The sequence below is a fragment of the Prinia subflava genome, chromosome 4 (assembly GCF_021018805.1).
Source record: "Prinia subflava isolate CZ2003 ecotype Zambia chromosome 4, Cam_Psub_1.2, whole genome shotgun sequence".
In the NCBI taxonomy this organism is placed as follows: Eukaryota; Metazoa; Chordata; class Aves; order Passeriformes; family Cisticolidae; genus Prinia; species Prinia subflava.
This window is the reverse complement of record NC_086250.1, coordinates 34,913,107-34,931,613: the sequence shown is the minus strand read 5'-3', so window position 1 is coordinate 34,931,613 and position 18,507 is coordinate 34,913,107. Positions and strand designations below refer to the sequence as shown.

At 36.8% G+C, this 18,507-nt stretch overlaps 1 protein-coding gene across 2 annotated transcripts in view; it reads left to right on the top strand.

Annotated features, from left to right (window-relative positions):
- SYT1 (synaptotagmin 1) overlaps window positions 1-18,507 on the top strand; it is a 339,701-nt gene that overhangs the window by 262,186 nt on the left and 59,008 nt on the right. Inside the window, exons 6-8 of one of the 2 annotated variants that reach the window (XM_063396421.1) lie at window positions 1,233-1,346; window positions 4,581-4,748; window positions 7,989-8,156. In XM_063396421.1, the coding sequence (XP_063252491.1) occupies window positions 1,233-1,346; window positions 4,581-4,748; window positions 7,989-8,156 (450 nt within the window). Of the gene's footprint in view, window positions 1-1,223; window positions 1,347-4,580; window positions 4,749-7,988; window positions 8,157-18,507 lie in introns of both variants that reach the window. The other variant, XM_063396419.1, reaches the window with a different exon arrangement.

The window sequence follows — 18,507 nt, the reverse complement described above, 5'->3', positions numbered from 1 at the left end:
TAAGAAATGCTGTAGGTTTCCTACAACACAAAAAACCACAATTGCAGAAAACTTACATTGCAACAAAGAATACATCTTATTCTGGCACTTTGTCTGTCTGTGCAAGTAGAAGCTTCACATAGAAAGAACCTTCATTCCGATAGGACTCTTACAGACAAGTATACTGTTTACTGTAAGAAATAACAATTCTGGATGAATGCTCAGTATTGATTCTTTATTTTCACACTCTCAACTTTAATTTCACATTTTCCACAATTTTTCACAATTTGCCTCATCACTTTTGTCTATTTTTTACTTCTTATCCAGGAAAGAATCTGCTGGAATAAGATGTACATAGTTAATTATGGTTCATATGGTTTAATAACTGTATGGATTATCTTTTACACAGTGAAAATACTTCTGCTTTCTGGTACAGGAAAAAAATTACATCATTTAGTATTTTAATTATGGGTAAAATCTAAGATAACTGCTGTGTCCTTTAAAAAATAGGTTTTATGCAATAGACAAAGCTTGCAAGCAATTCAGTATTTCTTTATTTTTGTGTTTCTTTCTAAGCAAACTAAAATCAACTTGCAATCAATTTGGTTCAGCCAAGCTTTATTGCAAGAATGAATAAAAGGAAATTGGTCTCGGGAGGGAGGGAGAAGGAGGAACATGCATTTGCTAATGGCATGGTGGAAACTTTGCTTCCATATTCATTCTAAAAAACATGAAAAATGTTTGGCATATGATTGTAGAAAGAGCTCATCCACAGCACATGCTCTTTATCACAGTAGTCTTACAGAAATGTGTTGCCAAATGCAAACAATGCACAGCATGTACAACCAGGTTTGACATTGCCAAGATTCTTAAGTTGAATGAATGCGTGACTATGCTTATTTAATAGCATGTTTGCCTCCTTGTGCTTCTTTAAGAGCCAGTCTGATCCCAGAAGAACTATTTTCACATCGAGATGATACTCTGTTTCTACTTACAGGTTTTATAACAATCCTTGCTTGTTATAGTCCAAGGAGCTTTCTTCCTACTTCCATTGCTTGCTTGCTGATTTATAAGATGTTATTGAGCAATTCAGAAAGTAGAGATATATATGAAAACTGCATATTTGAATTTCTGCTATTATGCTTGCTTTTAATGGCTCTAAAGTAGATTTGAGGCTCATGTCTGTTTTAAACTGCTACTTAACCATTTGCCTCATTTATGAATAGTACATTTCTTCTTTCTAGGCTCTTAAGGATGATGATGCTGAGACTGGGCTGACTGATGGAGAAGAGAAGGAAGAAGCTAAAGAAGTTGAGAAGCTAGGGAAAATCCAATATTCTTTGGATTACGACTTCCAGAACAATCAGGTTTGAAACAATCAACCTGTAACATTTCTTTTCTGTGCGTGCAAGTGGAGAATGAAGTAATGCATTTAGTTAAAGTAGATATTTCTGAAATCCTTACTACTTGCATAGAGTAAAGGCAGAAAATAAGACAGAAAATTCATTACAGAGGTAATACTAAATTGGTATTGAAGGCACTTGGACTTTATATTACACCTTTAATCAAAAACTGACGATCCAGTTTTATCTAATGATTATTAATAAATTAAATTTAAGCATCACCAACCAATGTCAAACCACATAAATTACAGAATTTGCATGCAGTCACTAAAATGTACCTTCAGCCTTCAAGTATTTAAAATGTAAGCAAACACAAATGGAAGAAAAAATAGAGGGACATAAAGGTAAGTTGATTCACTGGGTCTTTTAGAAGGTAAGATTGCTTTCTCTCACTTCCTCAAGTGTGCACTTTGCTTTAATAACTAGCTGCATCGGGTTCTGTTGCTCTCCATGAAAGTACACTTGCTGAAATTCTTGTCTGGTATAAAAGTTCAAATAAAAAGGTCTGCACTCAAAAAAAAAAATCAGGAAGGTTGGACAAGAATTTAAGGACTGATATTTCTTCAGTACTCTGCTCTGAAGCTGGTAAGACTAAAAGTTGGCATACTTACCAAGTTTTCAGAATTAATAGAAACTATAATGTGTAGACCTAGAATTGACTAACTTAACAGGTCTGGCCACATGCTGAACTAGCTCATATTTTATTCCCCTCCCTAGCCTCTTTGCCAGGGATATTTTGTCAATTAAACCAATTCACAGCCTTGCATTAAAATTCACTGTGCTTAAGTTTGGCCCAGAGCATACCAGCTCATCACTTCTACTGTGTATCTTTCAGTGCACTTGAGAACACATATCCTGCATTTAATTTTTTGACAATTTCAGTCAAAAATCACATAATTCTTTCCCATTTAGGGAAAGTGACTACTGGAGGTAAGCCCCAGTTAATTCCTATATGTCACCTGAACTGCCTTCCTCAGGTACTTGTGATAAATTCCACATTCATATTCTTTATTTGATGCTGTTCGTAGAGCATGGTCCTTTTGTACATGTATTCTTGTTGCAAAGCAAAGACAATAAGAGAAATGAAGAAAAAATTCTCTATTAGCAGGAAGGTATTTATACACAGCTATGACCTGGCATAATAAATAGTATTTGCCTGTATTTTCAACAATCTTCTGATTACTGGTGCTTGTGTTACAATGCAAGAGCTGAAAAGAGTTCTGAAGCCTTTCAAGAGACTGTTGTTAAAGGAGCTTTTCCTCAACTCCCAGAGCAAATTGCCTGGCCATGTAATGAGTCACACTGATCCCCCTTGAAATCAGTATGAAATCAGTATGAAGTGTAGACCCTTCAGAAGCAGAAGATTTAAAGAAGGGGAAAGGAAAAGCTGCAAATGTGTTTTGAAAAATGGATTTCAGTTTTCTTAGACTATGAAAACAAATTTTCTGTGTGAATTTTATTAACGGGAATGTTGATTTTACTAACCATATTTTACAAAGGAGTATAGGATGGGAGAGCCACAAATCTGTAAGTCTGTATTGTATTTAATTAAGATAATAAATTACCTAAGTGAGGGATTTCTGTTTTGTTTTGCTGCTCTAAACTATGTTGCAGCTTAAAATTTGTCAAAGGAGAGATGATGTAAAAGAGTAGGAGAGGGGATTCAGTTGGGTTAACATAGTGCAACAGCATGAAACTACAGTCCCAAAATATGGCTAATATATTGCAAAGGGTTAAGAATACAAGATGACCAATGAACTCTCCAGAGCACTGTGCCTCAGTTTTAGAGAGAGAAATGTAAAGGGGAATTGAATTGCTTTTCCACTGTGTTAACTAAAAGTCATAGGCTTATTTTTCACTCTTTGATGTGAAAAACTTGATGTAGATCCTGAATGTGTTCATGTATTTATGATCCCTTATGCATCTAGAATAAAAAAGAGACGCAAAAGGAGAAGTGTTTCATACAGCAAAAGGAAAATGTTTCATGGAACTTAAGAGTCCTATCAGTGGGAAAGCATGCAGGCCATACTGTGAATTTAAAACTGCCCAATTTTTAAGTCCAGCTTTGAGGTGTCTCTTAGAATCCAGAAGTTTCTTTCACAGATTGAATATATTGTTCTATATTCCAATTGTTAGAGTTCCTGTTTCCAATTTTAAACAATTCTTCCATGAAAGAAGCAAATATATTTTGATTGAAGCACTGATTTAGAAGAAAATATTCTCAGATTTTATTCCTAGTTCCTAGTATCTTCAGAATGACCTTGAAGAAACACTTCAATGTTTTCTTTAGTTTTGTATCTGTGAAACAAGATAAAAAGTATTTTCTTTTTTTCAGATCCATTATGCTGAGACCTCATACAGTCTGGGGTGTCTAGATGTCATGACATGTCATGACATGACATGACATAACATGACATAACATAACACAGCATAACCCTTCATTTATAACACATAAAAAACAACCAAGGCATTTACAAGTTCCATCTGTGTTCAGCCTTATCTTTAAAGTGTATAAGAGATGTAAAAATCTAATTTTTCTGTTTTACAATGAGATTACAAATTATTATTATTATTAGGATTTAGTTACCAAAAGTTTATTTTCATGGGATATTTTTTGAAACTGCTGTCCTTAGTTTACTGCCTGGGTCCATCCATGTGCATAGCAAGAGAACATAAATATAAGGAAGACTGCAAGATTCATTTGTTTTCAATAAAGCTCTGCCTGAGGGATTTGCATTTGATTTTGTCACCTTCTCTGTTTGGTTGGGGGAAGGTTACATGTGGGGGGTTTAGAATACAAAAATTCTGTAGTCAAAATTAGACATTCTTGATTGTTTAATAATGTGATTTCTATTCATGGTGTTCAGCATAGAAAAATAATGCACAAGAGGAGAGAGCAATTGAAAGTTATTTGATTGCAGTCTTTAAAAGGATGAAGTCTGTATTTAGCTGTAATCAGCTGCCCTTTGAAAACCTCTTTTCTACTTTAAAACAGCCTTTGTACAGCCTGCATCTGCCGTAATTGGTTTTCTAAAGTCAATAGTGTTGCTTCATTTGCCTTCCTTAAGTGGGGGGAGAAGCGGGGGAAGTATAGTTTCTCCTAGACCAAAAATAGAGTCTGCATATGCATTCCTCTGTTACAGTATTTTTATAAATATCTATTTGGAATTTCATTCTGCTGTTTTTCTCTCTTTTCAGCTTCTGGTTGGGATTATTCAAGCTGCTGAGCTGCCTGCATTAGATATGGGTGGTACATCTGATCCCTATGTGAAAGTCTTCCTGCTGCCTGATAAGAAGAAGAAATATGAGACAAAAGTCCACAGAAAGACCCTTAACCCTGTTTTCAATGAGCAATTTACATTCAAGGTAGTTTTTTGATAATTATTGATGATTTTTTATTTATCCACTTTGTGCTCATGCTTGGCTATGAATTTAGGTATCTTAGTTAAATGATAACTGCAGCAAAATGATTTTCCATGTTGTAGAAAGCTGTGATACTCAATCTTGCTATATTACAGGGTCAGATAGGTTTAAAAGGCACAGTTTGATTTTAAGCACTTAGATTGTCCTCATAGATGAAAATCTGATCCATATTTTATGGCTGGATAAAACACAGAAGAAGTTCAGAAAACAGTGACACTTTGACAAAGGTCATGTCTATTTCACTAGACAGTTTTCTTTAAATATAGTCTGATTTATGAAATTCAGGATAACATTTCCTGAAATATAAATTAAAACTCAAGGTAAGTATATGGGTGAAGGACAATATTGCAGATTAATCTTGTTAGACTTTGCCATAGCAGTTCTTTGCCATGCTACTTTATGTATGAAAAGAAATCATGTCTCAGGTTTAATAAAATATGAATTAAATAAATGTAGGTAAGCCTTACATTGCAGTATTTACATCATTCCAATAGTGTTTTTTCTAAAACTGTAGCTCAGTTCAAACCCCAGTTAAATAGAATAAAGGAATACTGTACAGCATGTTTCACAGGGCTTCTCCTTATATACATTCCTCTGCTGTTACTTCCGGCCTTTCTCTTTGTGCCCAATCTTATAATGACAGCTTCAGACTGAAAACAGGAACAGTGAAAGACTCAGGCTATGAAATCATTCAATGAGAAAGTTATCCCTGTAGGCCACAACTACTACTGCATATATAAGCTTATTTTTTCCTTGAAGATGTTCATAAAAGTAATCTTTTGTGGGGAGTTATTTCTTTCTCGAGCTTTCCTGAGAGAGTATTTAAAACAAAACAGAGTTCTAAATTACATATTCCCATGCAGCTCACAAAAGCAAAATAAAAACAAATAATGCCATCATCTAAGATGAAGACACAAGTTATAAATCAGATCAGCCACTTCTGGACTATAATGTCCACTTGTTGTAAGTCACAGCTTTAATATTTAAATTTTATGCTCCAGAAAATAGTTTGTTTTCCATGCCAGACCTGACAGAGTGTTTAGGTGCATCTCAATATGGTACTGATCATCCCCTGTGGTCTGTGGTGTGTACTTGAGAGAAAACCAGCAGAGCATGCCAAGTACTGTCATTGTTCTGAGCACTACAGTGACCATTTAACTGGAACTGCAGCTATAATAGGAACTTCCATGGGAACTGTTGACAGTATCTCATTTACTTGTGCAGAGCTTTGCTCCTGTGACCCACTTCAGGTGGTTCACAGCTTCTGTTGGCATCCTTCCCATCTCTCTGGCAGTGCTGCTCGCCAAGCAGCCCAGGCTCGTGCTCTTGCCTTCTCACAGGGCACAGCTGTGATCTGCCTGCCTTCCTCCCAAAGTACAGCTAATGGGAATGAGTTGACTCATGTTTCTGCTGTATTGCATCTTGAGCCCTGAACCTGAGTCCTTCCCTTTTTCATTTCTATTTCCTGGGCATCCATGGTGCTGTTCCAGGCTGCAAGTGTTTGTCAGACTGCAGCTGTCTGAATTGTATACCCACATTGCAGTGCCAAAAATCCTAGCTGCCCTACACCAGCCTGGCAAAGGGAGGTGTTCCTCCTCAGATCCAAAGTGGGAACAGGGTTTATGTCTAGAGGAGTGACACGTCCGTGCCACAAAAACACTCCTGTACACATGTCCTTTTACCAAGGTCTCGCTTGCTTTAAGCCAAGACACTGATTACGTCTGAGCAGAAAGCAGGGAGAGGGAGCAGCCCTTCACAAGAGCTGAGGCCATCCTTGATAGTCCAGAACAAAGCTGAAGACTGAGGCTGCGTTAGAAGTAATAAATGAGGGAAACATTTAGAAAGGGAGGTAGCTAAAATGAGCTTTACTGAAGTCAAGTACAGAAAAGTAAATAATGATGAAAGTAGTCTATGTATTCCAAGTGACCGGGATCCATTAAGTGGTATTGTAAAATAACAGAGAAATTGACTTTAGAACATTTTTCTTCTCCTGTTTTTGAGGCTGTGTAAAAATAAAACTAACATTATTTAAGTTTTTTTCCTGTCACATACATTTGCCCTTTCTAGCCTTTTAGAAGCTACAGATAATTTAGAGAATGAAAAATAGATTTTGCTGTAGTATTTACTAATATATATAAACACCACTGAAACTATTTGACTTGATAATGGGAGCTAGATCTGGCTCTCAACTTGATAAGCTTATTTTAAATGTTATATAAGATGTTATGTAAAGGGAAAATTACTACTTATTAATAAGTGTTTTAATAACCAAATGGAAGCCAAACAATAACAAAAGACAATAGTCCTAGGGTTTAAGCAGACAAGAACATAGAGGTTAACAAGGCCAATGGTAATGCCACATTTTCACTTTCTAATTAATAAAGAAGTATTTACTGAATCTCATAGAAACCATTTATACTTGCAGAATACCTTCAGATTGACCAAGTGCTCACATAAATCCAAACAATTCCTGCATCAGATCTTTTCAGACAGCCACTGAAGTGCAGCTTACCTGAGCTGCATGTCTCCATCTGAATATTAAAAATGTGACTCAAACATCCAAACCACAGCATCTGTCTGAACCACATGAGAACAGCTGGAGAATTAGTCAGAACTTGGCCTTCTGCCACCACAATTTCTAGTTACACATTGTGACTTAAAAAGCACCTCACCATCTAACATCTGAAAGGTGTAGTACTGAAAAATATGCCTTGGTAATTAAATAGGTATTGGTACTGTAAGAGCCCTATCCAGTGTCTAATTACTTTGTGTCATATATAGTAAGCCAGTGCTGGCTTTTTCATCAGTCTGGGAGCTAGCCATCTCTGAGTGATGACAGGTGATTTATTGAGGAGAAAACACCATTGTGTGAAAAGTTCATGTGTCTTCAGTGCAAGTAATTTGGCTTCTTGTTTCAGTATCATCACCCACAAAATGATTTGAACTAGAATGAGAAAAACCCAGGAGTGATGAGTGAGCTGCCACATTGTTCTATTGAGTGCCAGAGCCTTGTCTCAAGAAATACTGCATCTGGTAACTCTGAAACAAATACACCTCATAATTTTCTCTGCAGTTCAATTTACCTGAGATGACAGCTGATAAACTAAAGAAATAGATTTGCATTGTAGTGGACCAATCTTTATTGTCTCAGATGCAGAGTTTGTCATTTTCTTGTCTTTGCAGGTGCCATACTCTGAGCTGGGTGGAAAAACTTTAGTGATGGCAGTTTATGACTTTGATCGTTTCTCCAAACATGATATCATTGGGGAATATAAAGTTGCAATGAACACAGTGGACTTCGGTCATGTCACTGAGGAGTGGAGGGACTTGCAAAGTGCAGAGAAAGAAGAGGTAAGAAAAATCAGACTTTTTTTTCCTTCCAGAACACTTTTATTCTCACTTGGAGAAACAGAAAAACTAGCAATATTTTTTTTTTGCCGAGACAGCTTCCATCTGTTATCAGCATTTCTCAGACTTACTTTGCCTGATAAATTTTTGATAAGCATCTTTTCCAATACTCACTGAATGCAACATTCTCCTCTGCTAATTCAATCAATCTTTTTGATGCTTTATGCAACATATTAGAAATGTCTTCATGCGTTTGACGTTTTCATGAATTGGTGCATTTTGGATACATAGAATTTGCATTGGCATAAAAAGTGGTGTGCATTTAGGTTTCTTGGTGGTTCTCAGGGTTTGTATCTCAAGACATCTTACTGTGCATGATATTTGTAGGGTTTCATTGAAATACCTTACACCTTTATTGAACTGTTATGCAATAGTATCCCTTGATTAGAATTATGAATTTTACAAAAACCTTGGAATGGCATCTTACTCAAATATTTATCACTTTTTTTATTTTCCTCTAATTATCAACATCCATTGGATTCATTATTTATTTGGTGTAGTGCTACATGTACACAAGACACTTCTTGGAAATATTTCATCACCAGATTGGGCATCCTGTGAGATTGTCCAGACTTGATACATCCAACTTTTTGCTTATTGTAAGACCATTTTGTACTAATTTTTACATTTTTTTCCTTTTGACTGATAGACAGTACTTGCCCACTCAGAGTGCACAGCAAGCTTTAATTCTCTGGTGGGAGGAGAAGCAATTGTGAGTCTGAATTTCTCATTGTCTAATTCAGCTAATAAAATGCTTTGGATTCAAATCTTAGTTTCTGTAATTAAAGGGACAATCTCTGAATGAGATCTTTCCTTCTCATAAGTGATGAAAAACCTGAATATTGACTTAGACTAAAAGTGGTGAAAGCAGTAGCAAATGCAGACCCATGCAATCTTCTCAGATTTTTAAAATAGGTATATTTCAGTCTTGCCTTTTTGAGTGTTTTAAAGACTGTATTTTCAGATGGCTTTTTTTGACTGCTTATTGATTTGAAAGCCACGGCCACATTGAGACTGTTCTGCATGGCATTGTTTCATAGTGGCAATACTTGCAGGGCTCTCTTTCTGCAGGTGACATCAATGCCATGCTATATGGGCCATTTTTCTTCCACTCCTAGAGTTAAATATGAAAATGAAAAAGAGAGATAAAGGAAGGTTGTAGTTCGAGGGACCTGTTCTTTTAAGCGCTCAGCATACTAGAAAGCTGAAAATGTGAAATTGGTGTGTATTAATCCTTCCAAATTTTATTAAGTTACAAATTGGTCTTTTATTACACTAATATGTGTGATTTCCAAGTGTTTTGTTCTTTTCTGTTTCAAAACACATAAGCCAAACATTATGCAAAAGGAATTGTCACTTTACCTTTGTAGAATAAGCTTTTAGATCATAAACAATGATATTCCTATATGCAGCTTACAGATAACACTTTACAGATTAGTGTGGGGTTTCATCTGCCTTATTGCATAGAAAGTTGCTTCTTAAGTGTTCTAGCTAACATCCACAGTAAGACCTGATGCAATTGCTTGGTTGTTTTCATAAAATTCATACCCTGCTAATACAATATGATTAAAACTTGCTTGAAACAGATATTGAGCATGTGAGCTACTTCCAGAAATTATTTCTGACTTGGAAAACACTATTTATTTAAACAGAAGGAGGTAATTAAAGTAAATAATTCTAGAAGTATTTGGATATTAAGAGTATTGCAAGAGCTTTGCTGTAGAGATGAAATCTAGGTGGCCCTCACCTTTCTTCAAATTTCAGGTACTGTTTATGCAGAAAAACCACTGTTATTTTTATACTTTTTTGATGGAACCTTTTTGAAGTTGCCACCAAAGCATGCCCAGTTTATTTATAAGGAGCTAGGAATTATGGTGATATGAAAACATCATGAAAGCCTGTGCTTGCACCAACTCCTTATACATTTTTTCATACTACAGGAGATCTCATGTTTTATTTTTGCATCTCACTCCACAAGCATGCAAGGTACCCTATCAGTATGGAAAAATATCATAACTTGGGGTATATGGAGACATTTTAATCTTGGTTTTCTATATGCTATGTGTAGCTGATTTGTAACAGCTCATAAGGTCATTGTACAAATAAAAAGTGATCCTACAAAAACCACTTACTCCTTGGCCAAGTGTATTTAATCCAAACTTATTTCTGCTCCATTATGGAACCTCTATTTCTGTCACATATATGTTGAGCCAGATTCAAATAATTGCTTAGCCCAATTTGGAAAAGAAATCGCCAAGAACCAGGAGAGGTGCATCTGTCAGCAGTTTGAGAGTTGTGTTTCACATGAAATGTCATTCATATTCAATATTTGATTCAAGTACCCTACAGAAGGCCTTTTTGCACGTTCTAAGATCTTTTGCTTTTTAGATACCCACACCTTACCATCTTCAATGTTCCAGTCCCTGCTCCACAGCAAAGATTCCAAGCAAATTCTAGAGTATTTTAAGTAATAAGTAGGGATGGGAGAGATTGTATCTGCATAAAGGATTGTCATCTGACCCAGCAGATGTTGCAGAATTCATGGCAGATACAGCTGCAACCAAGAAGTACCCGGTTTCTGAATTAGCAAAGATGGCACTGTGTGTCTGAAGGCTAACACAATTTACCTGTTTCAGATGTGTACCAGTAAGCACATTTATCTCTTGGTAGTGATCATGAACATGATATGGTGGTCTGGGTTACCAAAATAACAAATTAAAACCTAAGCAACTGGATTTCATTCAAAAATTTATGACAAATGTAATTCTATTGCTAAGAAAATATCTTTTGCAGACTGTTACACGTTATAATTGTGTAAGGAATTTGTCCTTGAAAAGCACATCTGTAAGAGATTTGCAATATTTGAAGAATGACAGACTTTATTTCCTTTCTTGCCTTTACAACACTTAGGCAAGTTTGTCAGTTCTCAGCAACCTGGTGCTAATTGTAATTCTAAATATGTTTGAAATTATGCATAAGTTGCCAAAGTATCCTTAATGTTTTAATTATGACCCCTGGACAAGATGTATACCAAAGTGAATCAGTGGCAATTGTCACCAGTCACTTTAAAAGAGCTATCTAGGTGGCATCAAAGTGAATATAAAAATCTCAGTTTTAGTTTATGTCAAGTTCAGTTGATGCACATCACAGAATTACAATTTAATTACCACTTCAGTCATAGGGGGTAAAACAATTTTACAAGCAGTTATTATTCTTTTTGCTTATAAAGTATAAATACATTCTGTCCTTTTTTCTAAATATGCTTAAAATTGAAGACAGATAAGGAAGGTTTAATGAAATAATGTAAGCTCCATCTCTTACAGCCTAGCCATTTGAATGGCATCTCTCTGACACTGCATTCTCTTCTGGGAAAGGTCTTATTAATATATTTATGTTGGTGAAGTACTTTGAAGATATAAACCTTTGTGTGAGCATTTGTTATGACTGTGAGAGGGCTTTGGGAATGTGCAATGACTGCTAAATATTGAGGAGGCCACTACTAATGAGCTGCATACCTTGAATCCTTTTTCCGTGGCTTCTTGTAGATCTGCTGTCCTTGTGTCTAGTAGTCCTACAGTCTCATTTGACTGAGAGTGTGGGAGGGAGGAGTGGTAGATATTGAAAGGTTATTCACTTTTACCAAGTCTGACATATAATGGTTTGGGCACAGAGTGTTAAAAAGCAGATCACAAGAGTTTGCTCCTCTCTGTCATCTACCAGATGTCATTGCTATTAACTTTATCTGAGTACACACTGCATCCAATATCTGTTATCACTCCAGTACAGCAGGCCAGACAGACCTCTTCTTTGCTCACAGCGGTGTGAATCATACTGAGAGTCATCTTCTGAATACTTCAGCTGATTTCCCTCTAGACATTTTGTTATATTGGCACTTAAATTGAAAACCTGTTGTAGCAAACATGCCAAGAAATTTTAGAGAATATAAGGAAGAGCAGAAACAATTCTTTCCCTTGAAAGCAGTGGAGAAGCAGAGCGTTTTATTGTAAGGAGGAGGATCTTAGTTGACCTGGCAGTATCCACCACCAAGAGTTCTGCAGATCTTTCACAACTGCCATCACATGAGACTGTGCATTATCTGATCACGCATCCACCGTGGTTAGGTTACATGATGGATGCATGCTCATACCACAGTGGGTGGTGATGGGTGTATTTTATCCAAGGCTTCAGAGTGGGAAGTCTGCTGGAAAACACCAGCGTCACTCCTGTGTGGTGCACAACCCCAGGCAGGAGAGATGCACGGTGCTGCCGTGGAAGGGCTTGAGAGGCAAGTGTTCTGCAGCTGGGGACTGAAAGAGCAGTTCTGTGAACCTTGACTGTGCTGTTCATGAGGATTTTTCTTTCCTTCCTTAAGCAAAAGTAAAAGGTGAAGGAAGGAGGTGGAAAAGTGGGCCTGAAACACTTGTTTTTAATACCTTAGTATACCTCATAGAAGTTAGAGACTGTGAAAAAGTTAGTGAGCCACCCAGCTTGTTGACTCTCTGGAACTGAAACTTGCAGAGATGTAAGAAGAAAGGACATTTTTACAGAAGTCACTGTCAAATTACAGCAGCAAATCACTGTTATTTTCTGTTATAGTTACACGAGCAATGGACAGATGATCTAATAGGCCTTTCCCATCACTGGTAATAACACTTAGTTCTTTTACAGCTTTGCAGAGAGCACAGTGCTTTGCAAAAGAAAGTATCATTATCCCTATGGAGATGCTGTCAGAGTGTCAGACAAATTTTATAATGTGAGGATTCCTTTATTTAGCTGCATGTTATATTGGAACATTATGTTTTCTTCATGATGTTTACATCTTCCCAAGTTCACTTCTTCTTACACCCAATTAAAACTTTAAAATGTTAAATCTAGGGATATTTTAATTTTCAGGTTTTGTGAAGAGCTTATGCAGTAAACAGAGGCTGTTGAATTGCCTGTTCAACACTGTAAGTGCAGCATCTGTCCTGCCTCTGAATTTCCTACTGAGACAAGGAACAAAACAGAGGTTCTGAAGTTTAAGAATAAGCAAGCCTGCTTTAAAATTATTCAGCAGTTAGTTAGGGTTTTTTAATCTTGAAACTGAAAACACCAAAATGATTTTAAAGGTAAAACAGTATGATTCGGGTAGAGCAGTAAGGGTACTGTATTCAGTTCATTAGCATTACTCATTTCTTTTCTCATCTTTCGTACTCAAAGTGCTGACAATCCCACTATGTACCCTTGTTGAGTATTCTCTTTCCTAACTCCCTCTCTGGAAGAGACACCTTAGGAGGTCAGAGACATTCTTGTGTTATAATAAAAAGAATGTAATTGGCTTACTTGAAATCAAAAGGGAACTTGTCTTGATTCATCTCAAATTGTCTGGCTTTACAGATATTAAATTCAAATACAGAGGACACTATAAAAGAAGGAAAAGCTTAGTGATAGTGTTACATTCAGGCTCTTCTGGGGCCTTTCTGTTCCTGGACAGTATTCATTCTGAGATCAGAAAAACATGTATTGCTTATTGGCTGAAAACATTCTTATTACCATTTTCCTTCCACGTGCAGAAGGGCATCTTGATGCTAAAAAGCATCTAATGACACTTACTACACAAAATAATAATAATATTTGTTTCAGACAGAGTATATTGCTAAGAACCTTTTAGAAAATTACAAGGCTGAAGGAAATAATAGTGAGCAATTCCCAGCCTCCACGTATTTGTATTACTATGTGGGGTTTTATTGCTCAAGCATAAGGTATTTTAAAGTACAAAGACACAGCCACATACAATGGCAATTGGAAAGCAGTGTTCTGAATAGTGTTTTTATAGAGTTTTGAGGAAGCTACTGAGAGGGGTCAAACTCATCTGAAGCTAGAGTATGAAGAGATATTTTGGATGGAAACTGCAGAAGGAATTTCAGGAGATACAGATTTAATTGTAGGTACTCCCAAGTCTAAAGCTCTGTATTCTGGGAGAGATTGCAAATCAATCTTTAGGACCAGGTGATGAGTGTGAAAGGGCCACAGAATGTGCTAAATCTGGAATTGTTCAGCATTTTTCTCCTACTAGACTTTTATGTACTTACTGTTCCGACTACCAGCATCAGGGAATGCATAATCCAGAGGCAGAAATTGCCTCACTGGGATACTAGGCAGAAGCTTTGCAGTAGTCCAGGGTAATGCCTTTTTTCCCTTCTTCCCCTACATTTCCAAACCCACAATGATGAAAATTGTTATTTGATTGCTGTTATAAATCAGGATCAGGAGCTAAGGGAGGCTGTAAAACAGCTGTATCAAAATACATTGTCATTAGAAGGACCTTCAGAACAGAGAGCAGCATTTTTACAGTCATTAGGGAAGAGCAGATCTCACAATAGTATTTTCCCGAGCAGGTTGAGAAGGAGTTGTATGCTACTCCAATCTCTTTGCTTTGTTGTGCCCAGTCCATGTAGAACTAGAAAATGTTGGGTTTCAAAAACATCAGAGAAAGATGTATTTTTGAAAAGGGGAGACCCAGGTTTAGGAATAGTGGTCCAAGAAAGAAAGGGATAAGCAATTTTCTTTTTTTCCTCTATCACCTTTTAAACACTGATTTAAACCATGTCAGAGATTACCATAGTAACCATTTAACCTCTGCAGAGCCTGTGTGTTTCCTTGTAGTTCAACAATGAGCTTAAACTGGTATCTGAAGCACTTTGCATTGTACCTGTGACAGGAATTAGCACAAAATGCCCTAATCACAGTTAGAATCCAGAACATAGGAATGTTTTTTCTGTTCAGAAGTATTAGCCTTTTCTTTAGTTTATACTAATGTTTCAAGAGGTGGAGTATGTGAATTTAGGATGTATACCAGGTCTTATTTCTAGGCTAAATGGATGAGAGGCAGAGATAACTCAGTCGTACAGTTTCCTGTTCAGTTGTATCATATGTCAGCCTTCTACCAAAGGCCAAAGAAATCCCTGGCAGTGGCTGATGTGTTGTTAGTGTGTTACAGGTAATGCAGCAGGGTGAGTTTCTTGCACCTGTACTTCTCTCCTAGTCCTTTTCTGTGGCCTTCTGCAGGTTACTTTGTGATTGTTACTATCGTAACTACAGAGGCACTCAGGGACTGCCTGGCTCACTCACAGGAATGGAGGGGTGCTGTAATTGTTTTGTCCCTTCCATTAGCAGACTTTCAGAGGACAATTTTTTTTTCTGTAGAGGCCTAGAGTGTGATCACTGCAAGAGAATTACTACTGCTGTCTCATTAGAGCAGAACACAACTCACTTTGAGCTACTATCATTAGTGCACAGATGAAAGCCATTTCTGATCTCTTTTTGGGTCCAGATATGTTCTCTATGTGCTTCTTCCTGGCCTAAAGCTGGAGTAAAATATGTACCTGAAACGGAATCCAGTGGCATGGAGGTCAAGATGTTTTCCTTGACAATTATGTCTGTACTCACAATTACAGAAATAATGTCAGAGATAGAAGTTTCCTAACTAGGAGTGGGAGAGTTGAAAGTAGTGTTATTGCTGCTTGGTCGGCCACATGCGTTTGCCTACAACAGAATGGAATTAGGAGGTACTGCAATGTCCACTTACACTGATAAAGGCAACTGAATTTGGGAACCCTTCCCTCTGCCTTTCTCCACTTGTGGCTGACTTTGAGTTCAAATCTCTTCTTCTTAGCCAAAGAGCTTGCCATAAAATTCCGACTCAAGTAATTCCCTGTACTATTACCATTTTGTGGGGTTTACAACTTGCTTTTGATGCCACTGGTATAGAGCATGGCACTGCAGCTTCTCAGTGCTATGGCTGACCACGGGCAGACAGCACCTGAGCTTCCCATCAGATCCTTAGTACTAAGTGCTACTTAAATTATTTCTGGTTATCTGGAATCCAGTTATTTTAGCTCTGTTTTTCCATATCTCCTTTAGTAAGTGTGAAAATTAACAGGAAGACCTCTAGTTGATGAGTGGAGCCTCAGCTTCAAAACTGGCAGCAGCTCATTTTTGTGGGAGTACCCTGTGGTCTGCAACTGACATCCCCTGTTTGTTAATGCCCACCCCAGATTTAGGAGTGGATTATGATAAAAGTGGTGTTACTCACGCAGATTTGTACATTAATTATCAGGACAAACATTAATTTTCTGTGATGTTTTAGGGCAGACAAGTTTTCTGTGACTTGTGGGTCATTTATATTAGCTAGCATTAAAATTTTCTTTCATAAAAAAGTCTCCCATTTCAATAAGCCTTTGTTTTGTTTAGAAATAATACTATTTCCTATCAATTCATTACTCATTTCTCTAAATTAGGTGGTATTATTTGCCCTAAATCCGGAGGTCTTCAAGGAACATATCAAAGAATCTCCTGTAATTGAACTCAGTCTAGGAAACAGGCAGGATCCTGGAGCTAATGGTGTTCTCCCAGTGCCAATTTGGGAGGAAGGTGGCACAAGGAAATGAAAGTTAGACCTTGTTTGAGTGTGGAGCAAGGAGCCAGAAACTGATCCTCAGCCCTCGGCGGTGTTTGTTGTAGGCAGCTTTGCACCTCCACTGGAAAACTCTTAGAGGGTCTTTAACCCCAAAGAGTTTGAAAGTTTCTGATTTTAAGTAGATGAAGAAAATAACACATCTTTTATAGTTGCAGCAATACTCTGTTAAAAATGTGTACTCCACTTGTTCCTTGGATGTTACTGGATTCTACTCTGTTGCTGATTCTTGTTCTGCCCTCCTTCAGTAGATTCAAGCAATTTAATATATGATGCTTGCTCTTCTCTACAGTAATCAAGTCATGTCCAATCCTCTTTTCAGAAAGCTGCAGAAATTAATCTTTTGTGTTTTTCAAAATCAGGTTTTCATTTTTCCAGTAAGAGTTGTGACTTTTTACCGTCTTTGTAGTTTTCAGCATCTAAAAAAAATAGGTACAGAAGAACTGTGTGCAGCATACTTTATTTCTTTGCCAGGCAGACAAAGTCACCAGCTTCTTCTTCTGATGTCTACTGCTGATTGTTTTGCACAGCATTACAGCAGCAGTTCATGGTCTGTAGCTTATGACCCTGAATCCTCAGCAGGAGGTATTACCTTCTAATATACCTTTCCTAATTCAGAAGACACTTACAAAAAGTCTTGAGTTCTTCATCTTACAATGTAGAAAATTTGCTTTTGGCTGTACAAAAATGTCCTCCTTGTGACTGGTTACAGGTAATTGATTAAGCTCTTTCTTTCTAACCAACCTGTTGCTTTAATATTTACTGTTATGATAGTTTTTATATCACCTGCCTCCTTTGTTAGCAGAATGTCTTCCCTACCTATAAAAACAGCAGTAAACCTTGAACAGAAAAAAGAAAAAAATGTGCATGTTTCCTTCATCAAGCAAATTTCCAATCTTACCAAAGAAGGAATCTGATTTTAGTTGAAAAGACCTTTTTTTTTTCATAAAACAATGTGACTGTACATTCGTAATATTTTACATCCTTTAAATTAACATTATTACAAATTTTTGTGAATTATTCTTTTGTTTCATCTGTTTTTGATAAAAGACAAATGACTGATAGATACCACCTTCATCCTATTTGACCTTTTTAGAGTAAGAGAAGTATAACATTAGCACTGTTTCAGCCTTATTTCCCTTGTGGTCTAAGATTTATTAAAAAGGAACATCATTGAGCCAGAGATCTTATGATAAGTGCAGTCGTCTTCCCTAGATTTTTAGATAACTGCAGTGAACTGTTTCTTTTTACTGAAGAGATTAATATAATCGAGTGTGTGGTTCTGATTGCTACAATGACCTTTGATGAGCTGCCTTGTCTTCCTAAAGAATGTGTTAAGAGACTTTCAAAGTGAAATAGTCAGGAGAAGTAGAGTAACAAAAGAGGATTTGCCAGTATGTATTTATCCAACACGTGAATATCTTTCAGTAGTTTCACAAAAATAAACGTTTGAATGCTTAGTTTAAGAAGTGGATATAAGCCTGGTAAGGGTAAGTCTAGATTTTAATATGTAGCACTAGTTTGAAGGACCTCATTCTTGAACTGAACACAAATATTTAACGTGCTGAACTTAAGACATATAATGTCAGGCATTGTAGTAGAAGACACGTATTAGTTCCTTCATTTCAAGTGAAACCAAAGACAAAAATACTGAAATTATCTGAGAGAGTATTTTCCATATTCCTGACTTCCCTTAAACTAGGGAGCGCTAGAACAAGAGCTTTTCTGAGCTTTTCAGCTTGTCTGTTTTTCAGCTGCATATCCTTTACCTCACCTCATGTTTAGGCAGTTCTGAATGCTCTGGAAAAATCTTGAGTACAAAAGTCAGTAAAAATATGA